This window comes from Myxocyprinus asiaticus, chromosome 28, assembly GCF_019703515.2.
Source record: "Myxocyprinus asiaticus isolate MX2 ecotype Aquarium Trade chromosome 28, UBuf_Myxa_2, whole genome shotgun sequence".
Lineage (NCBI taxonomy): Eukaryota > Metazoa > Chordata > Actinopteri > Cypriniformes > Catostomidae > Myxocyprinus > Myxocyprinus asiaticus.
Genome location: NC_059371.1, coordinates 25,492,822 through 25,515,755, shown reverse-complemented (window position 1 = coordinate 25,515,755; position 22,934 = coordinate 25,492,822). Strand labels below are relative to the sequence as shown.

General features: G+C 37.9%; 1 protein-coding gene across 1 annotated transcript; it reads right to left on the bottom strand.

The window, feature by feature from the left end:
* Positions 1-2,832: 2,832 nt before the first annotated feature.
* Positions 2,833-21,805, bottom strand: rnd1b (Rho family GTPase 1b). Its single transcript, XM_051660089.1, has 5 exons — positions 21,573-21,805; positions 20,888-20,975; positions 6,698-6,807; positions 6,346-6,480; positions 2,833-5,901 (listed from the first exon to the last, which is right to left on the bottom strand). The coding sequence occupies exons 1-5, from the start codon at positions 21,690-21,692 to the stop codon at positions 5,656-5,658; spliced, it is 699 nt and encodes a 232-aa protein (XP_051516049.1). The 5' UTR covers positions 21,693-21,805; the 3' UTR covers positions 2,833-5,655.
* Between the last annotated feature and the right edge of the window lie 1,129 nt (positions 21,806-22,934).

The following is a 22,934-nucleotide window of genomic DNA, read 5'->3' as shown; positions in this document are numbered from 1 at the left end:
AGGATCAAAGCACATTTTTTATTTTTTCAGGCAACATGAAGTGGTGTAGTTCCAAAAATGTACTGTGATAAACCCTTTGGCCTTTAGTTTCATGAAAAAATAACCAGAACAAAATTAACTGGTTATAACCGGTTACCAGCATTTAAAAATACAATTTTCACTCCGGAACAATTGAAAATCACTTTGTTCTGGTTTTCGATTACATTCTGCTCAACAATTCATTCGTTATCGGTTTTTGTTTTCATTCCTTGAACCGTTTTTAGTCCCTGCATTGGACACCACTAAAGTGGCTCTTTGGGGCTTTAGTTCACCCCCAAAAAAATATTCTGTCATTATTTACCCACCCTCATTTTGTTTCAAAACTGTATGGTGTTTTTTCCCCCATGTAACTCAAAAGGACAAATTTGCTATAAATTATAGAAGAAAAGGAAAACAATATTATTTTCCAAACAAGTAACCACATCTATCAAGTTCCAAAAAGGAAAAAGCACCATAAAACTAGTCCATACAGCTTGCTAGAGGGAATGATTTTCAATGAATAATGATTTAAAAGAATAGTTAACCCAAAAATGAACATTCTCTAATCATTTACTCACTCTCATGCCATCCCAAATGTGCATGACTTTTATCTGCGGAACACAAAGTTATTTAGATGGAGATATGAGGTGTTTCTGTTTCTGTACAATGCAAGTGGAGTTTTTGGGTGAGAACAGACCAAAACATAGCTCCTTTTTCAATGTAAATCTTTACATCAGCAGTCTCCTTGGCAATCATGATTTCAAGCTCGATTACACTTCCTAGTGCTTGACGCATCCGCAGAGTTCTAGATGGTGCTAGGAAGAGTAATCAAGCCTGAAATCATTATCGCCAAGGAGATGCTGATGTAAAGATTTATTGTGAAAAAGGAGCTATATTTTGGTCCGTTCTCACCTAAAACTGATTGGATCGCTTTAGAAGACATGGATTAAACCACTGTAGTCTCATGGATTATTTTATGCTGAATTTATGTGCTTTTTGGAGCTTCGAAGTTTTCACTTGCATTGTATAGACCTTCAGAGCTGAGATATTCTTCTAAAAATCTTTGTGTTCTGCAGAAGAAAGAAATTCACGAATCAGGGATTGCATGAGGTTGAGTAAATTATGAGAGAATTTTCATTTTTGGGTGCACTATTCCTTTAAATTTCAGTCTGCTCATGAAACAAAGCTATCATATTGCCTAAGTCTTGGAATAGAGCGCAAGTCATATGGACTACATTTAGGGTGATTGTTTTGTCCTTTTTGGAGCCTGAAAGACGTAGTCACTATAAAATGTTGTTATAAATAAAGAGTTTTGTAAAGATTCTTCAAAATTCTCCTTTTGTTTCCACGGAAGAAATACAGTATAAAGGGTTTTAAGAGCAGATATGACCCAGCCATGGTCCAATGTTGGCCCGTGATTACCTTTAATTTGGCCTGCCTTGCCATATATGACAAGAGGAAAAACAATTAAACTATATACCATTGATGCATCTCTTTATTGCATTAGTTAAGCAGATATATCTATATACACACACACACACACACACACACATATATATATATATATATATATATATATAATGAAATCATAAAGGAGGGGAACCAGGGCAACATTTATATTTTAATATATAACAGTTTGATATAATGTAAAGTTTACTTTCGGCCCACTGCCCTCAGTCAAGTTTGATTGTTGGCCCTTTGTAGGAAAAGCTTTGGGCACCTCTGGTTTTAATTTTTTGGGGTAAAGTGTTCCTTTAATACTCCAATTCATGGTTGTCCTCTGTCTTTGTTTGCAAATTGGATTAAAACATTTCAATGCATAAAAAGTCATTTCACAGATGTTCAAGGGAGTTAAGTGTCTTTAAATAGCCCTGCTGTAAAGAAACATTCCACATTCCTACTTGCACTTCTTTTATCAAACGTTCCTCATTGCTGAATAAGCCTTAATAGACATTGTTTACAATGTCTCATTATACATATATCCCATGGGTACTACTATTTTGTACTTCACTGCAGTTGTCTTTGTAGAGCTGGTTCCTCATGATATTCAAAACTGGGCTGTGGGGAACTCTCTTGGCTGCTCGGTTGGGGTCTCCACCTCAGCCACATGGCTCATGGCAGCGTTACTCTTTTGGACACTGCCAGCAGCTTGAGCCCTCACGCCCCTCCAAGATGTTGTGTCTTGAGACAGATGTGCACAAGTGCTCAGTAACCAAGAATCCAGGCAAGTTTGCTGCCAAGACAAGAGATGTCTTTGCCACTGGCTGATGAAAAGGAGGAATATGCCAACAAGACAGCCCACCTGGCACCCCAAAAGTAGGGCTAGCATTTCTCTGATGGATTTAGACCAAATTGGCACAATTTTTGAAAAACTGAAGTGATATAATTATTGATTTAATTGATTAGAAGCTTGCAATAAGAAATACACAAATGCAAAAATAAAAAAAAAAAAAAAAAATGAATAAAATGGAAACTGTTATGGCTACTGCAAGCAATTTTTGAGCCACTATAAGCACCAAACAGAATTGCAAAAATAGTGAGTGTTCCCAAACAGGTTTACCAAACACTTCCCCTTCTTCTGTGTTACAGTAGTTCCGCCCCAAACTCAGAGCCTGCTCCAGGTTTTCTGATTGGCTAGATTATTTTTTGCCCTTTACAGAGCCTAAGATTGTCAGTGTGATATTTCAGGACACCTATTTCAGTGATATCTGTCAGACAGTAGTAACATTTTATTTGTGATATTCAAATTTAGAAAAAGAAAATGCTTACAGCAGTTTTAATGAGTGCTGGACCACCACAATAGTTTCAAGTTTATCAGCAGCACATTTGTGGCACTATTTACAATGTGTTCCTTCATTTTGTTCTTGTTTTGCTTTATAATGAAATATTAATAAAGGACTTATGAGTGCTGTGCCTGAGTTCTATGGAGTTTGTATTAGCCTACAGTGACTAAAATGAACCAATACTCAAAGTCATGGGTGCCACACAAAGGCAAGCTTTATTACTCGAAAGACCATAGGTAAAGTCATTTTTTCAAAAATAATGTTCTGAACAAAATCGGGTGTAAAACACAAACAGAAAATCACCTCAAATGATGAATCCAAATAAATAGGACAAAGCACATTACATCAAGCACATCTTGGTCAATCCATGACATGAACAAATATTTATCTCATGACATTTTGAAATGTCTTACAAAGATTACAAAACAGGATATACACAACTGAAGAACTGTTACAGGACATGCTTGAAATGTTATCGTACCCAGCATTGTGCAATGGCAGCATAATTACTGAATGTTCAGAAAGACTTTATGTACAACCCACAGCTCAATACAAATATCTTTGAATCTTCAGACAAGTTGGCTGATAACACTGTTTTTATCGGCAGCTACAATGACTGATAAGTCATGTGACAAGTTTACACATGGTTCACACTCCCCAGCTTTCTTTTTATGCAGTTGCTAAGCAATGCAAATACATTTTGTTGTAATCACAGTGGCGAATCTTGTAAATAGCCACCTGAACACATAGATTACAGTGGCTGACTATTTCTTCCCTTCCGCCACTAGTGATTTTACAAAATATGAAAAATATTGATTTCAAGTGTACGGAAATAAAGAGAACAAACAAACAATAGTTTAAATAAAAAAATTGAAAAATATCTGTCATTAAACAGGACCAGCCTGTTCCATTTTTCCCTCAAAGTCTGTGTTTTCTATGCATTTTGACCTCGCACATACATCAAATGATCAAAGCCCTTATCACAAGTCAGATGTTCCATATAATAAAATGGTCCAGTCTGAATCTCCTTCCTGTCCAATTGCTCTTAATGCATTCACCTCCAATATAATATTCATATGTGGTTGAAAAGGAAAAAAAAATATTTGTGTTGTACTCCAGTGGTTTGTTTTCAACAGTGATCCAAAGATGTCACTAATTACTCTAACAAATGCTCAACAGAATCACAATATATTGGCTTGCTTTTACAGCAGCAGTGATGTAAATCCACATACATAATATGTCCACAAAGCAGTAGCATGAATTTAGGCTTTTTTTTAATTTTTATTATTGCCACTTGACATACTTTGCATTATAAGCACTCGAATCATAATTATTGCTTTGTGGTGAAAAGCAAACTTCAAGATTAGCACTTTCACAAAAAAACAAAGCTTCAAGTTTTGTTCCAGTAGCTCAACTGATAGAGCATGGTGCAAGCAACACCAAAGCAACAATAAAGTCATGGGTTTGAATCCCAGGAAACACAAGTACTGATAAAATGTATCTTTAATGCACTGAATGCATTTGGATACAAGCGTCTGCCAAGTGCATACATGTAAATATGTTTTTTTTCAGTCAAACATTTAGAGACACATTGGACTTATCCACAAATATTTCTGGTACTAGTGCTGTGAAGGAGGTCAATGCATGAGCAGGTATATAGAGGCAAGGAAACCGGAGATTCTATTGTTGGATGACTGAATGCTACATTAGAATGTATATGCATGACAAACTGAACAAACATAAGCTGGTCTGATCTTAAATCAAGTCATTTGATAAATTAAAACGGTTTCTGCACAATTTTTTTTTATTTTTGGTCTCATTGATTTCACGAAAACATACTGTAGTGCTACAACATCTCTCTGGAGGTCATTTTCACAAACAAAAGAACAATAATCAGGCCAAATTCGATCCAATTGGGTCCCCAGAGAACTCTTCCAGGGATCGGTTCACAGATTCTTGGTTGCCTACACTACAGAGCAGCAGGAACTGTAGATACAGATCACTTTGTGTTCCTCAGTCACACCCCTCCTATCTCTCACATAGTTATTGCCTCTAAAAATAGAAGCTTGTATATATCAGAAAGTATTCCGGTAGAAGGAATAAGGGATTGGAAAACTGACTTTGGTAGCATTATAAATGGTCCATTTTAACAAAGATTTTTGGCCTTCATCTTGTCGTTTCTTCTCTAACGTCTATTATTTCATCTTTCCAAGAGCATGTTACTCCCACTTAAAAATCACATTACTTTTAGCATGACAATGCCAAATGAGCATGTGTGTCTGATGCAGCCTTCTTCTCTACATGACCTGGGCCTTGTGCACAGCTCCACAATGGCCTATTCCCTGGAGCTATTCCCTCAGCTATAGTCCATAGTGCATACTGTAAGCACGTATGTTTCATTTTGAATCTCAGATACACCTCACACAAGAGAGCTCATATATTTGCACTGAATAGATCAAAAAGGCTTACATTGTACAAAACATTATTGGAACTTTTAAACGTATGTTTCCGATATACTGAATTGAATCATTCCGAACTGCCACAATAACACCGGTGCAACAGCAATTCTCTTGATAACAGCAAGGAGTGAATAAATGACAGTTGATGACTGATCCTTATTTGAAAATGCAAGATACAGTACTGAAAAAACAAAACAAAAAAAAACCCAGATATGCACTGTGAAGAGCTCAGGACAAGGAGGACAGCAGGGTGTCCACTTGTTCTAAAAGGTGTTTCTTTGGGGGGTGAGGAAGGATTCCACGCTTCAATGATGTGGCAATCAGAACCCACCCCCCTTCCCCAGACCAAAGCACAGGGAATGGTGTAGCTTTTTGGGGGGATGTTGAGATTACACTCACATTACAGAGCAACTCTTGGCTTTCTCCTTCTTGAAGGTAGAGGAGAGGAGCTCAGACTTGCTGGGCAGGTGAAGCAGGCGTTTGGACAGCCGGCGGGTCGGGCTGGGCTTGGCCAATGGCTGCAGCTTGTTAATGCAGGCCAGTGCGGCTGTGCGGAACACACTGTGGATGCTCTTCTCAGAGGTGAAGGCCGAACACTCCAGATAAGCCTCTGCGCCCAACTGTTTGGCCATAGCAGAGCCCTGCAATGGGAAGAGATTGGCAAAAGCTCAATATTGTGGCTCCGGTTCTTCAATGGTAATAAAAAGTGTTTGAATAGACAAAGTTAGATAAAGCAAATTTTGGTACGATTTAAGTTTTACTAATGTTTCATGAAATGAGTTCCAATTGGTACTTAAATGTACTTAAAATTAGATTTTCAAAACATGCATTGTGATTCAAATGTAATCCAAAAGTAATCAAATTAGATTACCTAAAAGATTGTTACCGATAACAATTTCCATTCTGTAATTTGTAATCACATCCAGATTACATTTCAGAAGAACTCTACCCAATACTGCATACAGGGAGCAGCCTTTGCGTGGGAGTGTACCATGATGGCTAAAATTGTTGTCTAGGCAGGCAGCTCTATTGGTTATGGAATGGAGTAAATGTGTGAAATAGAGTGTGACAGAGAATGGCTTTACCTGCTCATGAGTGATGGGTGTTTGTTTCTGATTGGACAGCTCCATCAATGTGCAGACATCCGTGCGAAGGTCTGTCTTGCAACCAATGAGGAGAATACGTGTGGTGGGGCAAAAGTCAAGAATCTCAGTCCTCCACTGCAGACAGAAATGTGCCATTATAAAGATGAAAACAAATCATGAGTCCTTGAAAATAAGAAATGATTGGTGTTCTTCTGTAACTAGCCCTCTTACATAACTATGATTATAATAAGGGCAATTCCTGAGCACCAAGGACTTCTGGCAATTATATTGTGATAATTTTTTACAAAAATATAGAACAAAATATATATATAAAAAAAAAAAATTATATTACCTTCTTAAGTCCACTGTCAAAGATATCTGGACGACTGATGTCAAAACAGAGGAGCACTGCATCAGAGTCACTGTAGCAGAGGGGCCTCACGTTATCATAGTATGGTGATCCTGAAACAAAAGGGAGAAATCTACTGAATACACAAGTCCAAATTAATGACAGAGAAAGGTCTACTTTCTTCCTGCTTGGATACACAAAAAAATTCTACTATTATAATAATTTTTTGTCAAAATAAAATGGTTCTTTCTGATAAGGCCAGAGGCCACCACTGCAGCTTGAGTATTCCTGACATTTTCCTTTTTTTTTTTTTCTCCCCAATTTGGAATGCCCAGTTCCCAATGCGCTCTAAATCCTCATGGTGGCGTAGTGACACGCCTCAATCCGGGTGCCGGAGGATGAATCTCAGTCGCCTCCGCGTCTGAGACCCTCAATCAGCGCATCTTATCACGTGGCTTGAGCGCTTTACCGCAGAGACATGCGTGGATGCCACAGAGGATAGCACGTGGAGAGACCCAAGCTATTCTCCGCGGCATCCACGCACAACTCAACGAGAGCAAGAACCACATTATAGCGACCACGAGGAGGTTACCCCATGTGACTCTACCCTCCCTAGCAACCGGGCCAATTTGGTTGCTTAGGAGACCTGGCCGGAGTCACTCAGCACGCCCTGGATTCGAACTCACGACTCCAGGGGTGGTAGACAGCATCAATACTCACTGAGCTACCCAGGCCCCCCTGACATTTTACCATTAACTATAATTTACATAACTGTATATTGTTTATAGAGGCAATATAACAGCCAAAGTGGATGACCGATGACTTGTCTGTGGTTAAAGACAACATGAACTGCATCAGCAATGCATTTCTTCTGTAGTGTAATGTATTTCCAAGTGAAACACAATATTCCATGAAAAATGTTGGACGGGACTTTTCCATTGGAATTTGACTGGACGGCGAACACTGGACCGTGTTTATCCATGATATTTCCCCCACCCACACAGCCTTAAATCGTCAAAAGAACAGTAATTTCAGAGGCAGAGAGCATTAATACATTTTGATGAAAAATTTTTTTAATAATATATATAGCTTTTTCTTTCTTTTTGGAATAATGAATTGTGATGAATCATGCACAATAAGACCAGGGACATTTATTAACAAAATAAATAAGGTCAATTTTTATTTCATGTTGCCTGTAAAGGGATAGTTCAGCTAAAAATGAATCATTTACATGTTTTTCCAAACCTGTAGGACTTGCTATCTTCAGCGGAACATAAAAGGAGATGTTTGGTAGAATGATACTTCTACATACAACGAATGTGAATGGTGACTTAGGCTAACATTCTGACTAACATATCCATTTCAGTTCAACAGAAGAAAGAAAGTCATCTTTGGAACAAAGAGAGGGAGTAAATGACAATTTTCATTTTGGGTGAACTATCCCTTTAAGGCATTCCAGAAAAGCAGAGCTCACAGACTGTGAATGTGCTGTATATTTCAGCACACAGAATGAGACAAAGGGCAGAGGTAGAGCTCCCCTGGTCATCACTTCATTTCAAGTCAGCTCAGCTTACATCCTGTTAAAGCCCTCTTCCTCTCACCACTCGCCCTATTGGCATTTTAAAGGAGAAGAAAATTACAATTGAGCTCTAAATCCTCATTGATCTATCCGTCTCGCTCTCTTCCTTCATTTTATTTTTTTTTTCAGTAGATTATGCAACCGGAGGAATGGGGCTATGGTAGGCACTTCCTCGCGCTCTTGTGCAGAATCCTTTAGTAAGCCACCCACCCTCCTTTGCCCCCCCCCATGCATGCAATACCTCCAGTCCCCCTGTTTCCACAGCAACAGCCTTGGAGTCAACCATCTGCAGAGCACCGTTCTCCTACCCCTCTATAAAAGAGTCCCTACACTGCCTATCAATCATTTGATACAGAGATGTGCCCACCCACTTGGTACGGAGGAGATGCTAGGGTGGAACTATAGTGGTGTAAACAGTTTTGCATACTTATAAAACTGTAGCCAAATCTCCTTGTCTGGAAGAATTCTGCATCTGTCTGATGTGAACCTTACAAATACGTGTCTTTATTCAAGTCTTTGCATGCGTCAGTCAGTCATACAATGGTTAGCCATGCACTGTAGTCTACAAGCCATAGGTATATCAACCAAAGATTATTTAGCCAGAGATGAAGCACTTGTATTAATATGAATGGGAGAAATTAAAATGCCCAAAATGGAGGACATACGAAAGAAATCCCACCTAACAGGTGCCAATCACCTTTTAGATACAGACATCGGAATCGAAACCAAATCAAACAGGGAATAATTGCAGGGTGGAATTTGAATGCGTCTTAAAAGTAAATAGGGTCAATTTGATTTTCATGTTGGCTTTAAGGTTAAACTCACTGGTTGGGTGTTGCCACAAGGGGCTCTATTAGGGAAATTAGAGTAAACTGCGTCTACATTGAGTTTTGTCTTTCAAGTCAACTACTGTCATGGTGGAACAACAGTTTGAAGAGATTATTGCTGAGCAAGTAAGTTGTATTTAGCAATTTACCCAAATAAGAACAACAGTTACTGCTACACTGGCAATGCATTAGCCAAGCACTCATTTCTACGTTAGCATTAGCATACTTTCGTAAAGTATGTTTCTTGCCTGAGAGAATCAGCCAAACTGCAGGCATATCTGCAGACTAAAGATTCACTGCCTTTTTCTTCCTGGGAAGCCACGGACATGCAGATCTGGGTGTGAGGCTGCATTAAATTGTTACTAATCTTGATGCAGCAATCGATGGAGATGTAGCTACACCAGGGGATTGAGGAGCAATTTCAATTAATCTTGACAGATGACACATCCCAGTAGCCAGAGAGGAAAACTGAAAGGTTAAAGCCAAGGAATCACCTTCTCATGGTAATCTTACCAAAACCAACTCAACTCAAGCTACTCAATGCTGTCGAGGGTTTACAATAGCTGCTGAAATACACTATATGGACAGCCAAACACTTGAACTTTTAATTTGAAGTTGTTTGCTGCTGCAACAGCTTCCACTCTGAAGGCTTTCCACTAGATGTTGGAACATGGCTGTGGGGAACTACTCCCTTTCATACATAAGAGCATCAGTAATGTCAGGCATTGCTGTTGTTTAATGGGGTCTGGCTCGCAGTCAGCGTTCCAATTCATCCCAAAGGTGTTCAGTGGGTTTCAGTTTTGGGTTTTGTGCAGGATAGTCATGTTCTTACCAGTTCCAAGTTCTTTGTCACTGTACTGCACAGCATTAAAGGGGTAGTTCACCCAAAAAGGAAATTATTTTCACCATTTTCTCACCCGTGTTGTTCCAAAACCATATAACTTTATTCCGTAGAACACAAAAAAAAAAAAAATTGTTAAGCAGAAAGTTAGTCTCAGTCACCATTCACTTTCATAGCATTTTTTTTTTTTCATATAAAAAAAATTTAAGGGTGACTGAGGCTAACATTCTGCCTAATATCTCTTTTGTGTTCCATTTGTGAATGAAAGTCGAAGAGGCGAGTGAATGAAAGAATTTTCATCTTTGGTTGAATTATCCCTTTATGATTAGTCTAAACTGGAATTACTGGAATAGCCAAACCAGTAAATTAGAATCAGTACAAACTTTTGGCTGTGTATAAAGTAGGGCTGAACGATTAACCAAAATAAAATCTAAATTGCGATATGACCCGGTGCGATTTTCAAACCGAGAGGGCTGCGATTTAATTAAATACATAAATAGTCTCAACGCACTGCCCGATGTGCTGTGCCTTTGTGCACAACTGTTTTGTCTGTAGTGTGTAGTGCTTTTTGAATGCATGTAAACGGGATCAGTGTATTACACATGTGGTTTCAGAGTGGTTCTTTGCTCCATACACACAAACTCTATCTATCTGGTGCCCTGAGTGACAGATGTGCTCTGTGTTCGGTTCGGGGCGGAGTATGTGAGCGGAGTCACTTCAGTTTTCAAAATAAAAGCTTCTGCCGAAATAAAGGAGGTTTGAATAGTAAGTTTAAGAAATTATTAAAGAAATACATTTCTATTGAATAATGATAATAAATCTTAATATACAATAAAATATTTCTATAACAATTTCTTAACATTGTTGCAAGAATATAATATTCATGCTGGCTGGGTTTAAAAAAAAAAAATTGATGAAGTGAACTGACCCTTTAACAAGTTGTTTTTCCCCCTCTATTTCACCATTTTATTTACAGGTGCATCTCAATAAATTAGAATTTCGTGGAAAAGTTCATTTATTTCAGTAATTCAACTCAAATTGTGAAACTCGTGTATTAAATAAATTCAATGCACACAGACTGAAGTAGTTTAAGTCTTTGGTTCTTTTAGTTGTGATGATTTTGGCTCACATTTAACAAAAACCCACCAATTCACTATCTCAAAAAATTAGAATACATCATAAGACCAATAAAACAAACATTTTTAGTGAATTGTTGGCCTTCTGGAAAGTACGTTCATTTACTGTATATGTACTCAATACTTGGTAGGGGCTCCTTTAGCTTTAATTACTGCCTCAATTCGGCGTGGCATGGAGGTGATCAGTTTGTGGCACTGCTGTGGTGGTATGGAAGCCCAGGTTTCTTTGACAGTGGCCTTCAGCTCATCTGCATTTTTTGGTCTCTTGTTTCTCATTTTCCTCTTGACAATACCCCATAGATTCTCTATGAGGTTCAGGTCTGATGAGTTTGCTGGCCAGTTAAGCACACCAACACCATGGTCATTTAACCAACTTTTGGTGCTTTTGGCAGTGTGGGCAGGTGCCAAATCCTGCTGGGAAATGAAATCAGCATCTTTAAAAAGTTGGTCAGCAGAAGGAAGCATGAAGTGCTCCAAAATTTCTTGGTAAACGGGTGCAGTGACTTTGCTTTTCAAAAAACACAATGGACCAACACCAGCAGATGACATTGCACCTCAAATCATCACAGACTGTGGAAACTTAACACTGGACTTCAAGCAACTTGGGCTATGAGCTTCTCCACCCTTCCTTCAGACTCTAGGACCTTGGTTTCCAAATGAAATACAAAGCTTGCTCTCATCTGAAAAGAGGACTTTGGAACACTGGGCAACAGTCCAGTTCTTCTTCTCCTTAGCCCAGGTAAGACGCCTCTGATGTTGTCTGTGGTTCAGGAGTGGCTTAACAAGAGGAATACTGTAGCCAAATTCCTTGACATGTCTGTGTGTGGTGGCTCTTGATGCCTTGACCCCAGCCTCAGTCCATTGCTTGTGAAGTTCACCCAAATTCTTGAATCGATTTTGCTGGACAATCATAAGGCTGCGGTTCTCTCGGTTGGTTGTGCATCTTTTTCTTCCACACTTTTTCCTTCCACTCAACTTTCTGTTAACATGCTTGGATACAGCACTCTGTGAACAGCCAGCTTCTTTGGCAATGAATGTTTGTGGCTTACCCTCCTTGTGAAGGGTGTCAATGATTGTCTTCTGGACAACTGTCAGATCAGCAGTCTTCCCCATGATTGTGTAGCCTAGTGAACCAAACTGAGAGACCATTTTGAAGGCTCAGGAAACCTTTGCAGGTGTTTTGAGTTGATTAGCTGATTGGCATGTCAAAATATTCTAATTTTTTGAGATAGTGAATCGGTGGGTTTTTGTTAAATGTGAGCCAAAATCATCACAATTAAAAGAACCAAAGACTTAAACTACTTCAGTCTGTGTGCATTGAATTTATTTAATACACGAGTTTCACAATTTGAGCTGAGTTACTGAAATAAATGAACTTTTCCACGACATTCTAATTTATTGAGATGCACCTGTATTTAGTTTGGTTCTTTTAGAGGACTCAAATGTGAACACCCTTTCTAGAACAGTACTTCCAGTCGGCAGTAAAGCATGGGCAAAACATGGTTTAATTTTGGTCAAAAGGAATTCCGTTTTTTGTTTTATGTTTATCATATCGTAGTTCAAATCGCAATTGACATTTTTTGTCCAAATAGTTCAGCCCAGTTGTGGCCAAAAATATTGCCACCCTTGGTAAATGAGCAAAGAATGCTGTGAAAAATAAGTCTTTATTGTTTATCCTTTTGATCTTTCATTCAAAATATTCACAAAAATCTATCCTCTAATGATATCAAACAATGGCAAACACAACACAAGTTTTATAAAAAAAAAAAAAAAAAAAAACACGTAAAATATATGTGTGGCACAATTATTGGCACACTTTTATTCAATACTTTATGCAACCTCCCTTTACCAAGATAACAGCTCCGAGTCTTCTCCTATAATGCCTAATGAGGTTAGAGAACAAATGGCAAGGGATCCGAGACCATTCCTCCATACAGAATCTCTCCAGATCCTTCAAATTCCAAGGTCCACACTGGTGGACTCCCCTCTTCAGTTCACCCCACAGGTTTTCTATGGGGTTCAGGTCAGGAGACTAGGATGGCCATGGCAGAACCTTGATTTTGTGGTCAGTGAACCATTTTTTGTGTTAATTTTGATGTTTGTTTTGGATCATTGGCCTGCTGGAAGATCCATCCACAGCCCATTTTAAGCTTTCTGGCAGAGGCAGTCAGATTTCAATTTTTTATCTGTTGGTATTTGATAGAGTCCATGATGTCATGTATCCAAACAAAATGTCCAGAACCTCTGGCATAAAAAAAAAAAAAAAAAAAAAAAAGAAAAAAAAAGAAAAAAAAGAAAACAGCCCCACAACTTAAATCCACCACCATATTAACGGTGGGCATGAGGTACTTTTCCATATGGCTACCTCTCGGAGTGCGCCAATCCCATCTCTGGTGTTTGCTGCAAAAAAAGCTCTATTTTTGTTTTATCTGACCATAGAACCCAGTCCAGTCCCAGTGAAGTTCCAGTAGTGTCTTGAGTTTGTTGTTGGATGAGAGCAGAGACTTTTTTTCTTGAAACCCTTCCAAACATCTTGTGGTGATGTAGGTGACATCTGATTATAGTTTTGAAGACTTTCTGACCCTAAGACCCAACTAATTTCTGCAATTCTCTAACTGTGATCCTTGGAGAATTGTTGGCCACTTGAACCATCCTCCTCAGCGTGCGTGGAGACAATATAGACACATGTCCTCTTCTAGGCCAATTTGTAGCATCTCCAGTTGATTGGAACTTAAGTATTGCCCTGATGGTGGAAGTGGGCATTTTCAATGTTTTAGCTATTCTCTTATAGCCACTTCCCATTTTGTGAAGCTCAACAACATTTTACTGCACATCATAACTATATTCTTTGGTCTTACCCATTGTGATGGATGACTAAGGGAATTTGGCCTGTGTTTTAACTCATATTTATAGCCATGTGAAAAATGAAGTCATGGCTCAACAATTTCATTTTCCTAGTCACCCAGCTGTAATAAAAATTAAAGATATGAATTGGAATATTCTTCAGATATATTTTACTCAAATAATTGTGGAAAATATGTTTTGGAGAAAAATATTTAATTATAAGATCCTCCCCCCCAATTAGTTTACTTCAAAAAAAAAGGTTATATATGCACTTATATATATATATATATTGAATGATAATTCAAAAGGAGAAACAATAAAGATTATTTTAATTAAGATATTTTTCACAGCCTTCTTTGCTCCTATTTACCAAGGGTGCCAATATTTTTGGCCACAACTGTAAAAAGGATGGGGTAATGCTTACATTCCTGGTACTGAGCACTTCCTAGCATGAATCTTTCACCTCCTCCAGTCTTGGATCACAGAACTGCGCTACTGTATATGCCTGCGCACACAGTGAACAAACCTCTGCTCAGCTCCCAACCCTCTGCCACATGTTCCTCAGCTGAACAAGATGCCGCTCTTATGCCGTTGGTGTATAAACAGATGGAGGGTTCGTGAAGCGTGACAAAAAAAAAAAAGAGCAAAGCAACATTGCTCCAACAACTCTAAATGCTTTTTTGTAGAGACGCCATGCCTGCAGCAAACTAGCTGAAAAGTGGGCCAACATGTGCATGTGATTGATATGAGATGGCCTTTTCCTTGGGCACAGGAAGAGTCTGGTGAGGAGAACAGATGGAGGTGGAGTGGGCAGCTTTTGTGTGCTGCACAGACAAGAGCCGTGGCGTATTCCATCTGCTAAGCCCTTTCAGCAACTTTAAGAGGACAACTATTGGAGTTTTAGGCATGATTCTAACCCAGACAATGGAATGCTGTGTTGCATCAGTCATGTTCTGGAACGGAATAAAGGAATGTGTTGTAAATGTGTTGCGTTTTGTGGGTGCTGCATTTAAGAGGTGGCTTCCACTTTAGCACACATAAAAGGCAAGAGTTATGATCCCCCATACCTAAGCCATAACTCAGTCTCAGTGAAACAATGATAACTGGTACTGTTTTAAAAAAGAAATGTTCCTAGATGAACATTCAGGCCTGCAAGAAGCTGAAATTAGGCCTGGATGATATATAAAATAATCAAAATATGGTCGCCATGATTTTGTTGGCAATTTAAAATGAACTAATCTCATGAAAATTTTTCCTGTTTCCAGTGGTGGCTCAGCGGTTAAGGCTCTGGGTTACTGATCAGAAGGTCGGGGGTTCAAGCCCCAGCACCGCCAAGATGCCACTGTTGGGCCCTTGACCCTATCTGCTCCAGGGGTGCCGTATCATGGCTGACCCTGCACTCTGACCCCAGCCTAGCTGGGATATGTGAAAAAGAAAAATTTCACTGTATATGTGCAAATGTATAATGTGTGATAAATAAAGAAAAATTATAAATTATTATTATAAATTAATTATAAAATTATAATTATAAGTTTGATTCATTTTCCAAGAATCAGTTCACACCGATTTCAATAAATTAATTAAATTCTGATTCAAAACTTTTCTTTGTGTCTTTAAAAAATGTTAATTGAATTGCCTGTGTGGCATTTTTCATATATTCAAATATTTTAATAAAACTAAAGTATGCTAAGCAAATATAGCTGTTTATTACTATGCATTGTTAAATTGCTTTTAAATAAAAATGATTAAATATTATTGTGTTTATTTAGTCAAAATGAGTCTGGGAAAACATGCATTGATTATTAACTAGATTTTTCACATAATTTTAGTTCATACCTCAAAGATCTTTCCAACAATGTCTGTTAAAAATTATTTCTCCCCTGACTGAAAACATATATACTGTATGTATAAATAAAATAAGTACAAGAGATTTAGATTAGCCTATAGGGCCCAGCACTAGTTGACATTTAAATATGTAGACATTTTACACCGATTTAAAAAGCTGATCAATAGTAAAACTTCAACACCATAGAGTCATGGACCCGTTGAATCTCAGGGAATTTATCAGCACTCCCAGGCTCACGTATATGCGAGCAGGGGGCTGAGAGAGGTCAGCTTTCACAAAAGAGCAAGAGTAAAGTGAAAGCCCATTAGAGATAATGGGAACAAAACCTAGAGCATTCTCCATCCCCCGCCCCCCATTCCCCCACCATCCCAAGATGCAGAGATTCCTTCATAGAACCTGATGCGAGTTCAACAAAGAATCCCCCCTCTCACTGTGGGGCTGGCCACGACCCTTAGGGAATACCACCTTAACAGGGGCCATCTCAGTGCTGTTTTGCCATTTCCTCATCGGTGCATGTCATCAACTGCCAATGGCCACTGGAGAGCCTATTAATCTAGTGGCTGTTTTAATGTGCTAATGGAGCACTTTTTTCCCCTTCTTTTCTTTTTTAATGCACAACATCTTGTGGACTCATCCCACACTGAAGCAGCAGAATTAATATTTGCAAAAATGTACATCCATCAGCATAATAGCAAATGCCACCTAATCCATTGCTATTACCTCAATGCAAATTAAATATAGCCTCCATATTATGAATACAGAAGCCATCTTCTAAGAGCATGCAGCAGGTCCAATTGGATGTGCTGATTAAGTGAGCCTATTGATTTTCACCTGTAAATCCTTTCTGGGCCCCAAAGAAAGTAGCTCGGAAACCCAATGATGACCACTCAATCAATGAGCAGAAGAATAATAAGGAGACTCATTCAGACATGGAGTTGAACAGCGCCAAATTGTAAGAATAATTAGTACACTGGGAAATTCTACCACATAACAAGCAGTTACAAAACAAATACATTTCATCCAATTGTGATAATCTTATTTAGCCATTCTGTATAAACAACAAGCATATGACTTTGCAGGCAATTTTAACTTCAATTATAAAATTAATGTAGTGAATATCACAATGATTGTAATATGCTTTTTATTTGACCATTACATTTCCTAAAGACTTAGCAGCTCACCAGAATTCAGACAAAAATGTTTTTAAAGCATCACCGATTTAAACTTCAGAAGCAAACACAGCATTAGAGTTGGCAAGTTCACTTCATTTCCATCAATCAATACAAACAGTCTGTTTCAATGCTTTGTTTGCTTCATCAATCAAAAATAACACTCAAAAGAATGATTCATTGGCTCAACAACCATAACAAATGAAAATAAATTGCTTCTACTCAGGAACGTAGATATTTTTAACATTTTTAACTCAAGTACAGAACTGATGTTGTGGGTAAAAACCCATCAGCCCCTGCGCTTGAATAATTAAAGCATGATTGTTTGGTCAAAAATAACTCATTGGGGCATTAATTCGTTGTTATAAGGAATTAGAGATTTTAGCTTTTTTTTTCTTTCTTTTTTTATTAATGTTGTTTAACCAGCCTGGTCTCATGAAATTTACGTGAACATGACAATTTTTGCTATTCAAAATTTAAGTGCTGTATACAGGCCCGGTTCTACAGGGGTGCTTGACAAACGAACCTTAGAGGACCCATTACAGACCAGGGCAAACTGCTGCCCACGGGTCGATTTATTATAAATATTTTTTATTAGAGCTTTCATTTATCTGGCTTTGGGACCTATCGCGCATCCACAAGCTTTTAATATGCTCAGGGCTGCCAGATAATAGATGCAACACCCCAATCAGAGATTTACACTTGCACAAATAGGAAATATTTCACCTTAGGTCATACTTAATTTATGCAATCTGGCAACCATGCATGCGTGTGCGTGCTTTCTCCTCTTAAAAAAAAAAAAAAATAGTGCAATATTATGCTCAAAGAAAAAAGTGTGATGCAGCCACTCCGTGTCCATTCGTGAGGCTGCGTATGCTGGTTAGTGCCAAGTCTGTGAGCAAACCTTTTCAGTGACGAACTTTAGTAAAATCCCAATAGATCTTTGCACCATTCGCACACAGAGAGGACACACGAGCAAAACCAAGTGAGAGAGGAAAATTTTGTTCTTTGTGTTATTTGTGAAATTCCAAAGTCCCTCACACCCGTATGTGAACGTTACTCTGGCAGTAATCATTTATTAATGTCATGCAGCCCGTTTTATTCAGTTGTGTGCTGAATGGGGTGTCAAACAAACCATTGACGAGACCCACATCATGACTCATGAGCGTGGATTCTAAGCCTTTAGAATCTATAATTTCCGAATATTTTACTATTAAACCAGACTCCTGATGTACAGTGTTAATTTGAATACTAAATTACCACTGCACTGAAGTATGGTAAAATAAAAAATTATAATTATACTCAGTCTTAATTCAGTTTAACTAACACGTTATAGAAATGTAGCAGCAAAACTTCAAGCAATCACAGAATGGCCCCATACACTTCAGAAAATTGTGCATCACTCATTGAGTGCATGAGTGCACTTCTACTTCTGGGGTTAAAAGATACAACTATATCTTCTCTCTTCCATGTTCTACTTAACAGCTGATGTGGCCCCTGTACCAAAACGACTGCACACCTCTGATCAATTGAATATGTAAGACTAATACTGTAAATTGGCAAGCAGATTTCCTTGAATCCCAGCAAACACACAAAAATCCCTGCAGTTTGTTAACACACAATTGCTGCATCAAAATTTATAAATGTGTATGAATGTGCAAATCAGTATGTCCTAATCTGCAGGTGCAGCATTTTGTTGTCATATTCAGCGACAGATCATGTGGGAAAAAAAAAAAGAAGCAATAAATGTTTTGTACATGAACTGTTCTTTATGTTGTTTTAGTAGCATTTAAACATTATTTAATCTATTAAATTTTTTTACAATTATGATACATCTCCACTTTATACAGAGCACCCCCACTATTTTCAGAAGCACCCTCTGTGATTTTGATCTGGAACCGGGCCTGGCTGTATAACACATTTGGCTACAGGTTTCAAATGAAATGTCCAGCTGGGGGCGCCAAAAGAGAGTAAAATAGTGTCGTATTTAAGGTGAATTTTATATATATATATATTATATAAAAAAAATCAAAAACATATCTCCTATCCTAAAACTTTTACCTGAACCTAACCAATAGTGTTTTAAAATATAAATGAGATATTTAAAAAAGACATCCAAATCAATGCCTAAACCTAACCATTAGAGCATACATACATACATATATATATATATATATATATATATATTATATACAACGTTAAAAGAGACATCCTTACCTTATCAATGCCTAAATGTAACTATTAGGGTTTTAAAATCTAGAAGCGAAATGAAAAAACACAGTTTCTAAAGCAATCACCTAATTTTGTGCTGCTTCTATGACTATGTTGTGTTATGTATCAGCTTGAGTTCATGGCTGGATTTGCGGTCCTCCGACTCAAAGTCCATCACCCTAACAGGTGAGCTACCATACAAGCGTCCATTCATGTTGGAATAAGTGTATATATGCAGGTGGGTCTGTAATACAAGAATTAAAATGTATTGTTTTTTAAAAGATGTGTTTGAGTAAAGGTGTGTCGATACCATAAAATAGCAGGGTCTGAGTAATAGAGAGAAATTTAAGTATTTAAACTTGTGAGGTGCAAATATGGTTTTAATTCTACAGTCCAAGCCACAATTAACGGCTGAAAACAGAATGAATCTCTGGTTTGCCCTCTTATCCTGTATAACCCATCGCTCATCACCGTTCTGCCTCTCGGCTGGCTTGTCTCCAAGCGGACTAATCAGATCAAAAAGCGTGAGCAAAGGGTTGAGATATCTTAACAGCACATATTTCATTCAGCATTTTTTATATCTGCATATGAAATAAGAATCCCACTATCTTTCTCTCTCCCTCACTCAACGTCTGTCGAACTCTTTCCCTCACGTACGACAGACAAAAACATCACAGAAACCTAGTCTTATTAGCTAAACTTCACAGTCAGTTGGCAGACAGACGTTCGTGAGTGCCAATTATAATGCTGCCATTGGCATGCATTTAACACACATCCAGAGCGGAGATGAGATTTTCATGTTTGTCATTTACTAGGGATTCAGATAGTAGTGCGGAGAAGACAAACACAGCACGTTGTAATCAGGTCAGTAGGCTACAATGGAAAGCCGTGGGGAGATGTGAACTGCCTCAGTGCCCATGTACTCTCTCATTAGGGACTCCTGACTGCATACGAGAGCTGATGGAAAGATAGGCACACTCATACAGAGCTCCTACAGATTAACAGAAAAGGTTGTGACACTAAAACAGCGTAGATGTCTTGTTTTCCCCTCAATTTGGCCCACTAAACACTCTTTTCTGATATTTAATAAAATGCACATATGCTTGGTGGAAAATGTATTGTTTATATGGGATGTTGCATTGCAAATTGGACATCTGTTACAATTATTCTAAATTTACATTTTCATACAGTGGCTTAGCATTTGCATAGATAATATTATTAGCATTCATATTCATATCAGTTCACTGTTCAGTGGTTTGTTATAAATCAACATGACTAGATTGGCCCAGTACTTCAAAACTAGTCAAGACTACTGGACAGGATGTAAAACAGCTATAATTTTAACATTTGTAACAACTTCAAGGAGAGTGACAGACCATTGGCTCTAGAGACTCTCCAGATATAAAGAAAATGTTCAATTTCCAGTGTTTGCACTAGAAAATATCAACCAGGCAATAAATTAACACAAAAGCCACAATGCATAAACAACTAATGTTGCTACTTTCATGACCTCCACATGGATGCAAAAGTAATACAAGGACTGAAAAGTGTCTAAATTACTTGTAAATATAATATATGATGTAAAAATGGGGAAGAGACTGAACCACGTCCATATTGGCATTCTGACCATACCACAATAGCTCACTTCTGAGGTCATAAGAATATACCAGTCCACTATTTATACCAAGCAAAATTTTATGGAGCCATATTAATGTCATTTAGTCATCAGTTTATTCTTACCTGATGTGTCCCATAAACTCAGTTCTACACGCTGATCGTCAAGCTCCAGACAGGCTGTGTAGTTCTCAAACACTGTGGGCACGTATGTCTGAAAGAAATGCAACATATCACACTGATCAACGTGTGTGGTGCTGCAAAGAAAACATAACAAAGAAACCGGGGGAGCACTTTATATTACAGTGCCCATGTTGCATAAATTACATGCATATACAATTAAATGCAAATTCAATAATACTAACAATAATGTAAAATAAATAAATAAATTCCTCCACCAAATAATTACAAGTACATGTTTACCATTTTGTTCACCGTAACATGAACACTGTAATGTAAAGTCTGGACATGTAAACAGGATCTAACATGTAAATAAAAAACATGTAAACAAATGTCATATCAACACAACTTAATGTTTATTGGATTAAATTACTACAATTCAATCTAATTGTCGGTTATGAACCTGTTATGTTACAAAGTAACAGCAGTCCCTCCATTAACTGCAATGATAATACATTTCATATAATGAACATGGAATTGTCAACATGCCTATTACATGAGAGCAAGAATTCAAAGCCATGTCTGCTTTTCTTCTTTTAATATCAGGTGGGGGAAACCCTTACATTACAAAACAGCATAAAATGAGAGATACATTTCTTTTAAAAAACTTCAGATAAAACGGTTAACTGACCTCTGGATAACAATCCTTTGCCAGAACCTGTAACATCGCAGTTTTCCCGCACTGAACATCCCCAACAAGCACCAGTTTACATCTGACCACCAGTGGCTGTGCATTTCTTCTCTCTTTCATGATTTGCGGAATCTATTAAACTTACAAAACTAAACCAAAAACCTAAAACAGACTAAACACAAAAAAAAGAGGACGCACGAGCGCACAATGTTTTCTGCGTTTACTTCTACCGCTGCGCTTACTGCGTTTACCCGCGCCAGTGGATGTGTATATATATGCCGCGCCATAGCCAATCAGCTCGCGCGATGCTCATGACGTCGCACATTCTTCCCTCTATCATGCATTGTAATTCCCCGACGACTCAGCCTTTTGGGAAACTTGAAAAACGTTGTGAAATGTGAATTCCAGTTAGTTGCTAATTTTTATTAATGACGATATATATTGTCAATATTGACAATATATATCGTTGTCAATATACATGGATTTATAGGCTTGTGGGCCTATCACATTGAATTAAACTACAGGACGGAATACCATGTGAGGATAGTAATAAATAATTGACTTTAACATAATAAACAACAACAATAATTTTATTATCAAGCAATTTTATGTGGGATGAGTAATGTAGTACTTTATCTGAATCTTATTGTCTTCCATATGTGTATTGTATCATGCCAGCTTTGCCAGATTTCCTGCATATTTTTGCATCTTGCATTGTCTCTTGAGTAATTAATCAAAATATTTTCACTAAGTGTCAATAGCCCGAGGCATTAGGACAATAGAGCCTTTAGCACATTCTTGTCCCTCCTCCCATCGACTCCACTTTAACCTTTAATGCAGTCTGTGAATTTCCTTAAGAGGACATATTATGTTTTGGTTACATTTATGAGGACTATTTATTTATTTATTTTTTTCATTAAATAAGGTAACAACAAACTTTGAAACATCTGTTTAGGCATGTTTGGTTCATTTTCAATTTTCATTTGTCTGATATTTTACTGTAAAGTGTTCTGCATGACTTATCATCAAAATTCCCTTGACTCAAACCATGAGAGCATGAAGGCTTACATGACTCACTGACTGTTAGAAGACAATATACTCTTTGATTCATGCCTGTGTTTGTTTTGGACACACAGACAGTTATTTAATGACAAATGTGAGCCTACATGTTTATTGGCCTGATGGGGCAGCCGAAGATTTCAGCCCTGTGGGAGTCTCAGAAGGTTATAGTGGCCTGTTAGATCAAGCACATTACTCAGACACTTTCAAGGTTATCTTTGTATGTTAAACACCCCTGGGACAGCAGGCTGAGAGGAATAGACCATATGCAAACATTTTCCTCCTCCCTTCCATGCTCACAAA

What these genes read in the sequence shown, in the direction of transcription:
- rnd1b (XM_051660089.1), bottom strand. Translation starts at nt 21,692, where the DNA reads ATGAAAGAGAGAAGAAATGCACAGCCACTGGTGGTCAGATGTAAACTG. An exon ending in GAGTTTATGGGACACATCAG is followed by an intron (nt 6,808 to 20,887) that starts GTAAGAATAAAC and finishes CTTTTGTTTCAG; the next exon opens with GATCACCATACTATGATAAC. An exon ending in TTGACAGTGGACTTAAGAAG is followed by an intron (nt 6,481 to 6,697) that starts GTAATATAATTT and finishes TTCTGTCTGCAG; the next exon opens with TGGAGGACTGAGATTCTTGA.